The sequence below is a fragment of the Lissotriton vulgaris genome, chromosome 8, assembly GCF_964263255.1.
Source record: "Lissotriton vulgaris chromosome 8, aLisVul1.2, whole genome shotgun sequence".
NCBI lineage: Eukaryota > Metazoa > Chordata > Amphibia > Caudata > Salamandridae > Lissotriton > Lissotriton vulgaris.
The window spans coordinates 381,809,172-381,824,620 of NC_141696.1; the positions used below are offsets into that span (position 1 = coordinate 381,809,172).

Consider the following 15,449-nt stretch of genomic DNA (forward strand, 5'->3'; position numbering starts at 1 on the left):
TCCGAAGTCCAAGATCGTTGCACCTATTCCAATGCAAGCCTGCTGTGCGGCTGCACGAAACCACTCATTGTGTCAGATCGATGCATCGCATCGAGGCGCCAAGAATATTGCATCATTGGGGGCCGCAGTAAGAAACAGGCGCATCAACTCCCCATGCAGTAAGGAATCGACGCATCACCTCCCCTGCGCAGCTGTAAGGAACCGACGCATCACCTCCCCTGAGTGTAAGGAACCAACGCATCACCTTTCCTGCGACCATTTTGTTTGTTTTGCATGACGCATCCAAGGTACTTTGTGAGAAAAGTGTTGCATTTACAACTTGCATGGAACTGAAATATTTCTACCTTTTGAAAGCCTTATTTTTAATACTGTATTGCGGATTCTTGTTGTTTGGTCTTGTTTTGGTTTAGATTAAGATTACTTATTTGTCTAAACGGTTGTGGTGTCCATTTGTAGTGTTTTCACAGTATTACTGTATGTGTTCAAAAATGCTTTACACACTGCCTCTGAGATAAGCCTGTCTGCTTGGGCCACGATACCAAGGGGGTGAGCAGGGGTTATTTTAGAAGTGTATCCCCCTTACCCTGACTAGAAGCAAGGGTCCCTATTTGGACAAAGGTGCCTACCTCTACCAAATAGAAACCCCCATTTCTAACAGGCACCCAATACATATTGGCAAAGGGAGGCTGTTATGCAGAGCCAATGCTCGTTAAAGATTAACATTATTATCATTGTCAGACAGCTGTAAATAGTATTTTAGTGGTACTGAATCAGGATATACGATATTGTAATAAACTTCTGCTTTGAAAGCAGTGGGCAGGGAGCACTGTCTATGTCCTTCTTTTGGTTATTGTCCATTTTAGCTTAAAAAAATGAAAACGCTGGATTTTTTCAAGTTTACAAGTGGTTTTCAATTTTAGGTATGCTCCTTTCATATGGCATCTGAATGAATCTATGTCCTATCTCCAAATCACTTTTTAACTCTTCTAATATATAAATATGTTTAATAATAAGGCAAATTCATGAATGTCAATTTTCACTGTTCTTTTTATGGTGCTTTCAAGCACCTCCAGAGTGCTTGATGAGGATCATGCTACCGATGTCCTAATGCTTCACTTTTTATGCCTAAAACAGTAAAAATGTAACTATTGCTATATTGGAAACAAAATTCCTATAATTTTAATATTATGAATATTGAGGACAAACAGTTTCAGGGTGCTTTGCAGGGCACCTAGTAGTGAAGCAGAAAAGCTAAAGGACATTCAAGCATACATAACACATTGGGCAGAAGCAGACAACCAGGACTTTTCAAGTGGGTGCTAAGTACCAATATATAAGCACTCTTGGTGTCTTAAAATCCTGCTCAGAAAACCATAATGTGCCGGGAAGCTGCAGCATCACACTGCTAGCTGAGCAAGGACATGTCCCCATAACAAAGAGACTGTGGGATCAAGTACATCAAAATCAGCTTCTCTGATGATGTAAATTGCCTCTTTTTGCATGGTTTTTTGACTTTGTGCACTGGGACTCTACTAATGAGGCCCCAGTGCATCAGGTCTGACCTCTGAAATATGTTGTATTTGGCTACATTGCTATGTTGGCATATTACCTTACCTATAAGTCTCTAGTAAATGGCATGAAGTGTATCTAGGACCTGCAAGTTGTAGATGTCACAAATGGACAGTCACCCATTGCGCCATCCGTGACAGTGCAAACATGACTGCAGGCCTACCATTGTGGTCTGTGTGTGCATTTTTAAAACTGCTAATTCAACCTTCCAAAAGAACTCCTTATGAGAGACCTAAACCATTTTTTAAAAATAATAAATTATCCCTAAGTAGGCTGCTCTATGCATAATTAAGGTGTGTGGTATTTACATGTAGAACTGCCCTTTTGTCCCCCTCAGTTTTTCATTATATATGATTTTTAGAGTGACTCTGCTTTGGGCATACACACAAGTAAGGTATCATTTTTATTGGGAGACAGAGGGAATTGCTGGGTGGTGGGAAATTTGTGCCGGCGTGTTGATTCCACAATATTCCACACCGAAACGCGAGGAAAGTGCAACTTTGTAGCTAAATTTGAGGTTTGCAGGAGAGTCTTGGTAATAAAACTTTGGGAGCTACGCAAGCCACACAGCCAGCCAAGCGCCAGTCCATGTACACCATCAGTCAAACGCAAGCCATGCACACCACTAGCCAGTTACCATCCATGCACACCACAAGCAGACCGCCAGCCAAGCATCATCCACACACACCACCAGCACACTTCCAACCAAGCTCCATCCAGGCACACTGCCAGCCAAGTCACAGTCCAGGCAACATCAGCAAAGCACCATCCATGCACACTGCCAGCCAAGCACTATCCACGCACAGCACCAGCACATCGCCAACCAAGCAAAGTTCCATGCACACTGCTAGCCAAGTGACAGTCCGTGCATAAAGCCAACCAGGTGCCACCCACGCACATCACCAGCTAAGTGACAGTCCATGCACACCGCCAGCCAAGCAACAGCCCATGAACACCACCAGCCAAGCGACAGACCATGCACAGAGCTTGCCAGGCTCCATGTAGGCATATTACAAGCCAAGCAACAGTCCATGCGCACGGTCAGCCAAGCAGCAGTCCACACAAACTGCCAACCAAGCACTATCCATGCAGACCTCTAGCCAAGCGACAGTACATGGATACCACCAGCAAAATACCAGTACACACACAGCCAGTGAAACGCCAGTACATGCAGACCATCAGCCCAACTTCAATTCTCACACACACACACAGAAACTTTCCCTAGTCACCCTTGGGGGCAGATGAACCTTAAAATTATGCTGATCTGCCCCCAAGGGGGGCAGAAATGGCCAAAAATGTGTGACCAAAAGAAAGGGGAGCGGCCCTTGCCTAAGGAGCCATTACCTGACATGTCTATACACATATCCCTTATGCCTAGGGGGCTTTCTGGCACACGGGGGCCTGATTGGGGGGCATCTGCCCTCCTGGGGGACAGAAAGACTGTGCCCAGTTGTTTTGGAAGTGGGGCATTGGCATGCCCATTCTGGTCAGCCCCCACCCGTACACTATAAAAAAAAACCCTGGTGCCTAGTGGCCTTTCTGGCCCCAGGTGGAGGAGATCAGAGACGATTGTCCCCTTGTGGCTCCGGGGAGGGGGGGGCAGAATGACTGTGGCCATTTGTTTTTATAGGGAATGAGGGCTTTGGTATGCCATTCTGGGCAGCCCCCACCCCTACTCTGGCAACAGAAAAATACTCCTTAGTTCCTAGTGGGCTTTATGCTTATCTAGGGGTGGGGCCATGGACATATCCATTTTGGGTAGCCCCCACCCCTATGCATTAAAAAAAATATCTGTGGTGCCCAGTGTGCTTTCTGCTTTTGATGGGCAGAAAGACTAATCTGGCCAAAAAATACCTCAGTAGCAAAAGCCCTTGCAAAGGGGCCGCTACCCCCTCCCTGGTTTCTAGGAGAGTAGAATCCTGCTTGGGAATAACACTCCTACACCAATCCCCATACAGGCATCCCATAGGGAGGGTATCATTGGAAAGGGGAGATTCTCCCCTTTTCAACAGTCCCTCTCGTATCTGACCGGGTGCTCCGGAGGCGATAAACTAATTTTGCTTTAATTTTCAGTGAAATTACGTCAGCATGCCATTCGCGCTGACCGTCATTTCACAAAAAATTTAAAACAGCCTTGAGAGCTGGGAAAGCTCTATCCCAGCTACCGAGGCACTTGTTACCAAAAGGGAATCCCGTGGCTGTAAACAGCAGAAGGATTTCCTGCTCATGTGCAGATGACGGAACAGTTCCGTCATCAGCACAGAAGCGCCACGGCCTATGATGGGACCATGCTGTCATCCGCACAGAAGCAGTTACAAATGTCCTTGCAGGGACAAGACCCCAATCGCTATTCACACACACACATATTTTGGAAAAATAACTTTTGTAAAGTTACTTACTTCCTACTTTAAGCCTCTAGAAGTCCATTTGCATGAGCTTCCAACTGTCATACAGGAGCTGATTAGTCCCCCTAGTGAGGTGTAAACTTGCCCACACAATTTAGACAAAGGGCTTGGGTGTGGGGAGGTGTTCTGCTTCTCTGGTAGGAGGACCATCTAGGCTGTGCCCTGGAATGTTATTAACTTCATTGAGGCATAATGAGTCACAGGCAAATGCTAGCTGATACCAGAGCAGGGCCCTCGCTTGTCTACCCAGTTAGGTAGTCTCCAATCTTATTTAAAGAAGAGCTACCCCCAGAACTGATTTGAAGTGACCACAGAGAAGGGGATTCTCATTTTCCTGGCCACACCTCACGGGTCTGGCCTGTTAATTTGGGCTGGTCTGTTCCCATATGGAGCAGGACCGAGTCACATTTGCATACGGCTGGGTCCAAACTGGAATGGCGAGCAAAAAACTATGGATTTAACACAGATCAGTGAATGGGGATGATTGGCTGATTTGTTCAGCCTTCCATTCCTAATCTGTTCTTGTTGTATTTGTCACCCTAGGTGATAAGGGTATGCCCAGACATGGGTCCCGTGCTCGCTATGCCACTCAATTCAATCTAGCCTGGCTGATCAGGAGTGATGCCCCGAAAACGGTCCCAAGATGCTTGTTTCTCGTCCAGGGAAGTCCTGGCCTGGCAGTTCGGAGTGGACTTGTTATGTTGTGGGTCCTAGGGCCACATTCTTATACAAGGACTGACACGGACACAGTATCTATAGTCATTCAACTGGCCACGAGCACGTGCACCCGAGCCCTTTTAATACCAGGCTCATGTCACTCATGATGTCTGTGAGGGAGTCATGTGTGGTGCAAGTGTGCCCACTCCCATAGGGGAGTGGCTACAAACTCTGTGGCTGTCAAGACACTAGAACGTGTCTCGCAGGACAGAACAGGACTGTTCCCATGAGGAGCAGGGTAAAGACTGATTTGCATATGGCTGGGAAAAAACTGGAATAGCATGGGGAGCAAAAAAACGATACAATTAGCCCAAATGTGTGACAGGGGGTGAATATTTGATTTGTTCAGCGTTCCGTCCTTCACCTGTTCTTTCTGCATTTGTCACCTTAGGTGGGAAGAGTATGCCCCAACGTGGGTCCCATGTTTGCTGTGCCACTGGCTTCAAGCTTGCCTGAGTGATGATGAGTGATACCCCTATACTGGTCCCAGGATGCTTGTTTCTCGACCAGGGAGGACCTGGCCTGGCAATTTGGACTGGACTGTTCCCACGGGGAACAGGGTCAAGACTGGTATGTAAATGAGTAGGTCCAAACTGGAAAGGCACATCGAGCAAAAAAAATTGGATATAACCTAGATCTATGACTGGGAGTGAATGTTTGAGTTGTTCAGTGTCCGTCCATCATCTGTTCTTTTCACACCTCTCATATGGGCACAGGAGCTTTGCACAAAGGATGACAGGTTTTGCCATTTAGGTTTTAGGTAAAGAAGGGCACTATGAGATTGTTTGCAGTAGGGCACACAGGAACTACTACAAAAGTGGGCAGGGTTATCCCTAGGAACTTTTTTCTTAATGGTTAGGGAGGGACCTGGAGGCACCCAATTCACAGACTAGTGCCATGTATGCATGTGGCACCCCTGGACACCTTCTTTAGAACACTACGGAACCTTTGGAAGATGAAGGACTGCACCTGCTGTTCAGACCTGTGAGGAGATCCCAGAGCATGGGCCTGCTTTCACTTGTACCCATGACAAAGAAATGGAAACCCTGGGTCAGTTAGTTGACCTCTTGCTAGGCTACAGGGACAGAACAAGCTGCTAGAAGCCGTTTTCCTGAAAAGTCAAGTTGACCACTTACAACTGGGCCTGCCTTGGACTCTGCTGATGGTTTCTACTGGAGTGAGTCTTGACCACCAAATGCTGTACTTGAGGTCCTGGGACCCTTGAATGTGTGAAAGTGTACTCCTCCTATCCTTCTGAGAAACCTGGGACTTGAAAACGTTTTGACTACAAACACCTCGAGAGGACCGGGAAAAAAGTGCGTTGCTGCTGGGCCAAGGATTCAGGTTTCTCCCTCTCAGAGCTTTTCTGCAGCAGCACATCTGGTTTAGTGAGACGTAGAGGGGATTCGGCACCGTGGTGTTTTGTTTGCCTACACTTCAGACTTGCCTGATGGAGGAACCCAAACTCCATAACATTGACTATGTCCGAGCATTGAAATCTTCAACAAGCGAAGGCACCGAAAATATTTAACTGACGAAGGACCTACCTTAGACAGTGAATTTTGGATTTCTACCACTCGAAGCTTTCCCACCAAAAGTTAACAACATCATCCGCCGGCTATCTGGCCTTGTGGAGCCCTTTTTAGCCGCAGTCTGCTGCCTTGCACTGCCTAGGAATTTTAACTTCTATTTCAGAGTTCAAGTCAGAAGGTAGAACGTCTGACCAGGAGAAACTTAGTGTCCAGTCTGCCCTCCACTGCTGTCCGACTTCAATAGCGCCTTCGGCCCAGTAAATTGTAACCAGATGACCTTGCTTGATACTTAAAAATGGTGTGCTTATTTTTAAATTTAACCTCTACAAATTCATATTGCAGGTTCTCCTTATTAATTAGATTTTTGTCATTCTGTTGATTAAATTATTTTCTAGTTTTATTATTTGGAGTAGGATTTAATTGTGCTGTGGTTTCAACTGTTTTAGTACTTCTAAATGCTTTAAAAAAATTAAGTCTTGCCTGTCTACTCTGTGCCATAGTTGCAGGGGTTGAGCTCAGGTTTAAGTTACAGAAACCTTTAGTGGACTTAGCAAGAATACTCACTGTGTTGCTTGAGGTGGCCTACCATCCATCCCACCCAATAATCCACTTTCTCACAGCTGAAGTTCAGGAAATGACTGACAGTTCTTGGAAAGGGTATGATGCACGTGCAATGTGATGCTGCATTTGACAATGACAAATGATCGCTGCCTAAATTAGCCAAAATACAAGGATTAATTAATCTGAACATCTTTTTATCATTAGCAACTTCTCATTAAGTACAAAAAAAACTAAACCTTTTTCAGATGCATAAAAATCCTCACATCAAGCTGAAGGTCAACAGCAAGAAATGAGAAAGATAACTGCAATCTTTTGATTATAACATCAGTTGGTAACATGATTTTAAATCTTCTTGTCAACTTGTCAATGTTTCTTCATTCGGCCTATATAGGCCATAAAAGCAGGAAAACAAACTTACAAATAAAAACAGCTACAGACAAATAAAATCGCAATTATATATGAGCAGGATCAAATTAAGCATGGGCGGAAAATCCGTTCCGCTCGCGGATTTTGCGGATTTTCGGTAAATTCGCAATCCGCGAACTCCCGCGAATTTACCGAAAATCCGCAAATCCGCGGCGGCGGATTTTTCCGGGGGCAAAAGTTCAAGCCTGGCCTGTTGTAACTATTTTAGGATGGCGCCGGCAAGCTGCCAGCGCCATCCTAAAATAGTTACTAAGTTAGCTTCAACAGGAAGCTCTAATAGATAGATAAAATAAAGCAGGTGCTCGCACCTGCTTTATTTTATCTATTAGAGCTTCCTGTTGAAGCTAACTTAGTAAGTATTTTAGGATGGCGCTGGCAGCTTGCCGGCGCCATCCTAAAATATTTACAACATGCCCTTCCTGTGACCCTTCCTGTGACTCATTTGTCGTCGAGGCAGGTGTGCCTTCTTCCCAAATCTACCGTGGAAAATCAGCTGTGGTGCTGGAAAGAGGCTTTTGCATCCTTGACTTTCACGAGCGCAATACCCGTGCTGTTCCTGTGACCAGGAGCTTTTTCTCTTCATCTGCTGAACTGATCTTTCTCTGACCTTTTATGCACACAAGAGGCATGTGAACTCGCATGGAAGCCCCGCACGTTTGGCCCCGCGCACACACTCGCGGTTTGCACCGTCTTCCCGCCATTCACCCACTATGATGGACAGCTCACTCAAGGGACCCCTGTGCCCTTCGGGGCGATTGCATAGTAACACACACATGGTCGCTCGAACTAGTTGATGCTCAAATTCAGTGACTCATTCATTAGCCCAAAAACAATCATGAGCGTCTTCGAGGCTGGACAGGTGTGCCTCTTCCCAAATCTACAGTGGAAAGTCAGCTGTGATGCTGGGTAGAGGCCTTTGCATCCTTGACTTTCATGAGCGCAATCCCCGTGCTGTTCCTGTGACCAGGAGGTTCTTTCTCTTCATATTATTGTGTTCGCACGGGTTGCTGCAAGTTCGCACGCGTTTTGTACAATTTTGCAAAACGCTATCTCAGCCCCCTGAGCACGTAGAAAGATGGGAGAGGTATCATTAGAAAGGGGATAATCTCCCCTTTCCAATGGCTCCCCAGTGGATCCCTGCTAGGAGATCACCCCAGGACGGCAATCCCCAAGCAGAGATCCACCCACTAGACACCAGGGAAGGGGGCGGCCCTTGGGCAAGGGCCTTCGCTTGCCCACAAACAATTTGCATGAATTCAGTCTTTCTGCACCCTGGGAGGGCAGAAAGCCCAATAAACGCCAGGAATTTTTTTGGGGGCAATTGATTTTAGGGTGGGGGCAGTAGCCTTTTGTGCAAACATCTACTGTTTCTAAACTCTATATTTTGTTTCAATTTCAAAAATACATAGGTGTCTTTCGTAACAATTTTTCCATGTATATATTTTCTCAAATGAATTGCTACATACCCTATACATGATAAAAAACCATTGCAAGAAATTATTGGCTCTGGAATAGTCGGGTTCTTGGTAAACCTACAAGTCCTATATATCCCCATAACCAGAATGGATCAGCTGTCAAAACTAGAAAAAGTTACAGGTGAAAACATTGACACAAATGGATGTTTTTTTCAACTAATTTTCAATTTTTCCTATATTCAACTGTTAGTTTCTATGAAGAAAAAACCTTGAATGATCTACACAAATGACCCCTGGCTGAATTCAGAATTTTGACAATTTTTCTAAATTGTATACCTTTCCAGGATCTATTATTGCTTTCATACCCATTTCTACCATTAACTGGAAAGGTTGAAAGCACAAAAAATAGCACGGCTATGTCCCAGAAAAATGCCAAAACTGTGTAAAACCTTTTGGTTTTCTGACAAAAGTCTGCCTGTCCCTGAAATCTGGGAAAATAGTGATTTTAGCCCCATAACCCCTTCGTTGATACCATTTGCAGGGAAAAAAACAGACGCTTTCATCTGTAGCCCTTTTTCCCATTCTACACCCAAACAAAAATGTATCTATATTTTGGCTAATTTCTGGGTCCCCCAGGGGACTCCCCAACGCCTGGGTACCTTTAAAATACCCATGATGTTGGAAGGAAATGACGCAAATTTGACGTGGATACGTTATGTGGTCAAAAAGTTACAGGGGTAGAAGCGCAAACTACCCCGAATAGAAAAAAAAGGCTTAGCACAGAGGGGAAAAGGCTTAGCAGCGAAGGGGTTAAAATTTTGCAATAAAGAAACAAGAAGTAAAAGTTAACTTTTACCGTTCTCTTCTAAAAACGCTAAGAGAATACATCTTGATTCTGTTCCATCCATGGCATAATCCAGGGGAATATTTCCATTTACATCCTGCAGAAGTACATTGGCTCCAGCCTAGGTTAACAGAAGGAACAAAAGAAATGGGAAATCCTAATTTTAGCATATAGTGATAATACATTTCTTATAGTAGCATGCACATAATATAAAGCTAGTGACTATAACATATGCAACAATATACAATGTAGCTATTCAAAAGTTGCGATTGATGATCCTTGTTGCTCATATAAAAACATCCTTTTCTTTGCTAAAGCTATCCAAGAATTGATTTTTTAGAAATCTTACGCATGCTACAGATTCGATACTGGTGAAACTGTTTTCCCATGTATTATATGTGACACCACTCTTTACAGCACAAGTATACATTTCGAAGTACCCCTGGCGTTTGCCAACTACTTTTGTGCTTCCTGCTTCCAATTGTTGATAGTCCTTTCCTTTTGTCACAATCTTTAATTGCTAATGTGTGTAAGGACCACTTATTCACCCCGCTACAGACCACATGTGAACTGCTAATCTGTACATGGGAACACCATTTGTATTAAAGGTGCACCTCACAAAATGTGTTTCTGTCATATGTGGCACCTGCGCACGCCAACAAAGGACAGTATATGTTGTTTTCTGTGCAATCTTCAAAAAGAAAATTTATCTAGATCATGATTTCTAAAGTATAAAAAGTTTATGTATTTCAGCACAAAAGCCTTATACAAAAGTAATTTGAACAGGAACAACCATCTCTCAATGACATCTCTAGGAAAGTTCTGAAAAGGCATCCTCAACTAGGGGGTGACAAGCCTATGGCGGGATGCCTGTCCTGGCACTGGTTGGTACAAAAGGGGGTGGTGATGGACGGAGCATCTGAACCAATCAAATACTCACACCCAGTCAACAGATCTGGGTTTAATCCATCACCGTTCTTTAGCCCACTCTGCCACCCCAGTTCAGACATGGCCATATGCAAATCAGTCTGACCCTGTGCCTCATGGGAACAGGCCAGCCCGAACTGCCAAGCCTATGCCTTCCCTGGACCGGAGACAAGCTTCCGAGGACTGGTTTCTGGCATTTCAGCTGTTTTCAGCCCGGTTGTTTTTGCATTTGTCACCCCGAGTGGGATGGGTATGCTCAGACGTGAGTCCCATGCTCTCCACACCACTGGAGTAAAGCTATCCTGGCTGAAGACGGCTGATAGCCAGAAACCGGTCCTAGGATGCTTGATTCCGGTCCAGGAAAGGTATGGCTTGCCAGTTCAGGCTGGACTGTTCCCAGGAGGCACAGGGTCAAGGCTGATTTGCATATGGCCATGTCCTAACTGGGGTGGTGGGGAGTGCATTGTTCTGCATTCTGTCCATCAATTGTTGTTTTTGCATTTGTCCTGGCACAGGGGCTGGTGGTGGCGACGGATGACTCCGCTAGCACCAGCCTATAAAACATGTAGGAATTGTATGCCAGCATGTGGGGACCTTCACCAGGAACTGGATGGATTCTGCCAGACCCTGCCCCTTTAAAAGGGGCAACGGAGCGGCAGAAAGGTCTCTTTTTACTGCTCGCTGTGGCCAGTATATCAATTCCGCTGGCTGACCCCATGGCCAATACTAATCTGTTTTTTTGTCTCACCCACCATCCCCCGAGGCAGCGATTTTGTTGTTAAAACTGAAGTTCTCTTGTTGCAGGTTGCTATGTGTTTTTTGTTTCTCCCTGCACTGTTTCTCTTTGCAGTATTTTCTGCTCATTCAATAGAAGGCATCCTTTTACCTGTGATAGGTGGGGACAATTGTCTTTCTGTGCATTCGAGGGGGTGCTTACGGTAAGTCAGCCAGAGGATGCAGGGATTGGGGGGTGCACAATGCTAACAGGCCCATACAGCATGTAGGCGCCAAAGCTAGCAGCACAGACCCCTGCGGGGTATTTGAGGGTATGGGGTGCCCTAGGTAGGTAACCTTTGAGAGAAGATGGACCCCTGCAAAAGATTATTACGAGGACCTCACAGGAGGACCAGTCACAATGTCGCTTGTAGGTTCAATGCAGGATACACAGGGACAATGACCAGTTTATGGTTAGGACTTTCTATGTATTAGAGTCTCTGTTAAGGTTAGACTTAAAATTGTGTAAATAATACTGTATTGAAGAGTATTCGATGTTTCTGGGTATTACTTTTTGTAAAATGATAATTAAAATTTTAGATGTGTTTTTCGTGTTTAAAAATTAATGCCGGGGTTTTTACGAACCCAAAAGCTTTCTGAAAGAAATGTGTGCTGTAGTCTCTGCCAAAGTGGGGTGTTTGGGGGGATTTGTAGGTGGTTTGCTACCAGGTTAAGGGATTGGGACACAGCAAGACCTGACCATATGCCTAGGATGTCACACTAGCTCAACTACGGTTGACCTATTATCTGACTAATTAGCTAATGTGACACTTATTGACGGGCAGAAGAGTGACCCTCTAGACAGGAATACCAAACATAGGGACCAGTTTGTCACTTGATTTGAAGTAGAATGGGGGGATAAAATAGCTTTTGTCATAAAGCAGAAGCCAATGCTGTCTCTGAAATTAGGGAATTTATACTGTGAGAAATGGTGTGCCCCAATTTAAATTTTGCAGGATTCAATGACGTTGTGATATATTATGTGAGTGCATAAACCATCTCAGCCAAAGTTTTATGTTGTTGCTTTGATAGCCTGAAATCTTCAAAAATAGGGTCAGGGTTTTCCTTTTTTATAAATGTGCCAACATTGGGCACAGATATTGGTATCAGCCTATGGACTAAAACAAATGTGCTGTTTTCTTTGTCTTTTCCAACATTTCAATATATTCTTCCCCTTTCTATTACTTTTTTGTCTGTTCATTTGAACGGACTGTGATACTTCTGGATTAGACAACAGCATATACAAATTAAATAAAGCAACTAGAAGTAAACAAAGACCATTACATCTTATACCACGCAGGGCTGAACATGCCTACAAGAACTGTTATACATAGTTTCTGAACCTAATCTCAGACTCTGGATTTCTTTGCATTTGTCTGCCACCAGTCCCAATTCCTAAACCCATCATACTACACATTACCCATCCCTGAACTTGAAATCCCAACAGTATTCCTAAACTCCAACCAAGATTAATGTAATTTTGGATTTTTCTTAAAATTATCTCTCCTTTAAAATGTTTCCTTTAATTTTCGATTTTTTTGTATTTCCTTAAAATTGCCTTTCTTTAAAATGGTTTTGCCATGATCTGTTTACTCCAATGTAGTTTCTCAGTTTTTCATTTTCCATTAGGTCACGCACATCATTCCCAATCATCTGCTGGAGATCCAAGTCCTAAGGAGCCTGATTGACCTGGTATCTGTGGAGTACATGCAGAACATAGAATCAAGAAAACAACAGCGGTCCTTCATGGTAGTATATTGCCTGCATGTACTAAGCACTGCGTCAGGTTGCATGAGACATTGACCTGAATGTTTGCACCTGATTTGCTAGAATGAAAGTGTGCAAAAAACGCAAACAGTTAGTAAGCATTGAACAGTCGACAGAAATGTATTCCAAAAAACACATTTTCCTGTGATTCATTGCCATGCCAAGAAAAATGTGCAGCATGAATTCAGAAAAGACAGAGCCTTCTTAATTCCAGTTGCCCTTGGTCCCACTCAGAGTTTTATTTTCATCTTTGTAAATCTCATCACCCTGAAGCTCAAATCGGCATTTGGAAAATTTGTGCTGCCAGAGCATATAGACGCAGGGCCGGCTCTAGGGTGGTGCAACCGGTGCAGCCGCACCTAGCGCTGACCTCGAAAGTGGGAGGGGGCGCTGTGTTTAGAAATAATACAGGTTTAAAAAGCACCTGCTGCAGAGTCTCTTGGTTGTCCAGCAATTTTTAGGCAAAAATGAAAATGTCAAGCTAACTCTGCTGGTTAATGTTCCTGCTGGTGAGAGATCAGAATTTTGTCTAGTTGCAGTTTTCGCTCATGATAAAGTAACACAGAGGGTTAATATACTTTCTACAAAAAAAAAATGTTCCATGCAATTATTGAACTGCATTTTCTGTGGATCACTAAGTAAGTTACTGCTTTTGTCACTGAGATCCTTTTGTTACTTGCAGCTCATTCGTTACATCCCTAATATAGCACAGTGAGCTATGAACTGCCATGAAAGAGCTGCCTGCAACCTGCATGGTACAGGTTAGACCGTTAAGGTTTTTCCCTAGACTTTCATTATCCTAATATTACTAATATGGGATCATTTGGGTAGAAATATATTCTTATTAATTAAATCAATCGCTGTGGTGCGTTTTAAATCCTGAATTTGTGCTTCTACTAGTATCGGTGACATGTGAGTCCTACACCTTGTTATGTTATGTTATGTTAAAATTTTCTTCTATAGCGCAACGGCTACTCCAAAGGAGTGTCCCGGCGCTTTGGCGAAGAGGTCTGCAGAGGGCAGCAACATAACGGAATATGAGAAAAAACAGGGGGCCCTAATTGGTGAATAGACAGGTTTTTAAGGCCTTTCTGAAGGACATAAGGTTAGGGATCTGTCTCAGAGAGAGGGGAAGCTCATTCCAAGCGCGAGGAGCCAGGTGGCGAAAAGAGCGGCCACCCAGTCTAGCGCGTTTGATGGTCGGAACTACCATTTTGGACAAGGAGGCAGACCTTAAAGCTCTATTAGGCTTATAAAAAGCAAGGCGTTTTCTGATGTAACTAGGGCCAATGTCATGTAGGGCTTTAAAGGTCAGCGTCAGACTTTTGAAGAGGACTCTCTTAGCTATAGGAAGCCAGTGCAATTCTCTTAACAGATCAGAGGCACCAGTACATCTAGGGAGCCCGTAGATGGCACGGGCAGCTGAGTTTTGAACTACTTGAAGACGCATCAAAAGGTATTTTGGGAGTCCCAAGTAAAGCGCATTTGCATAGTCTAATTTGGACCCAATGAGTGATTGAGCAATAACCCTTCTATGATGGAGTGGTATCAGGGGGAGAAATTTTCTGAGCATCCGAAGGATGCCGAAACATTTCCCAGAAAGGCAAGATATTTGGGGTCCAAAAGCTAGGTCACTATCAACAATGATTCCCAAATTTTTTGCTTTGATGGACACATTTACAGGCGGAAACAAGTCTTGCGGCCACCAGCATTTCCAGTTCGGTTCAGTGGCACAGCCAAAGAAAAGCAGCTCCGACTTATCAGAGTTGCATTTCAGTCCGTGCCCTCTAAACCACCCAAAAACTGCCTCTAGACAGCTTCTGATAAGAGTCCCGTTAAACACCTCACTCCTGCCACATGTAAACAAGAGTTGGGTGTCGTCGGCGTAGGACACGATCTGAGCACCGAAGGACTCCACCACCTCTGCCAGGGGGGCCAAAAAGATGTTAAAAAGCAGGGGGCTAAGAATAGACCCCTGAGGGACCCCTACCTCCAGAGGTGCCATGTCGGCGATATACGGGGGCGCCCAGATCGTTTGACGGCGGTCGGCTAGGAAGGATTTGAGCCAATTCCACACTGTCCCCCAGATACCACACTCCTAGTCGTAAAAGAAGGGTGTTGTATTCCTCATTGTCTTAAGTAACATTTCCTATAGGCTGATTTACACACACAATATTCATTGGCTCTCTATAATGTGTGTGACATAAAGTGCTTTGACACACTTCACTAGTATGAGTAGCACTATAAAAGAAATGGAATGCATGTGAGAGAAGGGCTGAGGAAAAATGAGGGTCAATGCTGGAGCATAGTAGTGAGGAATTCGTATCGAAGTAGGTTGGGGGGCACCTGCAAAGATTGTCTCACTGGGCGCCACCAGAGCTAAATAGAGCTGGCTCTGTAAGATGCACTACTTGTCAGGGAACAAAAGTTACACACTTTAAAAACAAATTACAAAAGAAGACACTCAACAATATCTGACACTCAAGCTTTAAGGACTAGCAGTCAAGAGGCA

The 15,449-nt window shown here is 44.4% G+C and overlaps 1 protein-coding gene across 1 annotated transcript in view; it reads right to left on the reverse strand.

Moving 5' to 3' along the window:
* The window catches only part of MYO16 (myosin XVI), a 2,821,299-nt gene that overhangs the window by 2,115,133 nt on the left and 690,717 nt on the right, over positions 1 to 15,449 (reverse strand). The window contains exon 5 of the mRNA XM_086934162.1: positions 9,482 to 9,590. Within this exon, the coding sequence (XP_086790288.1) occupies positions 9,482 to 9,590 (109 nt within the window). The remainder of the gene's footprint in view (positions 1 to 9,481; positions 9,591 to 15,449) is intronic.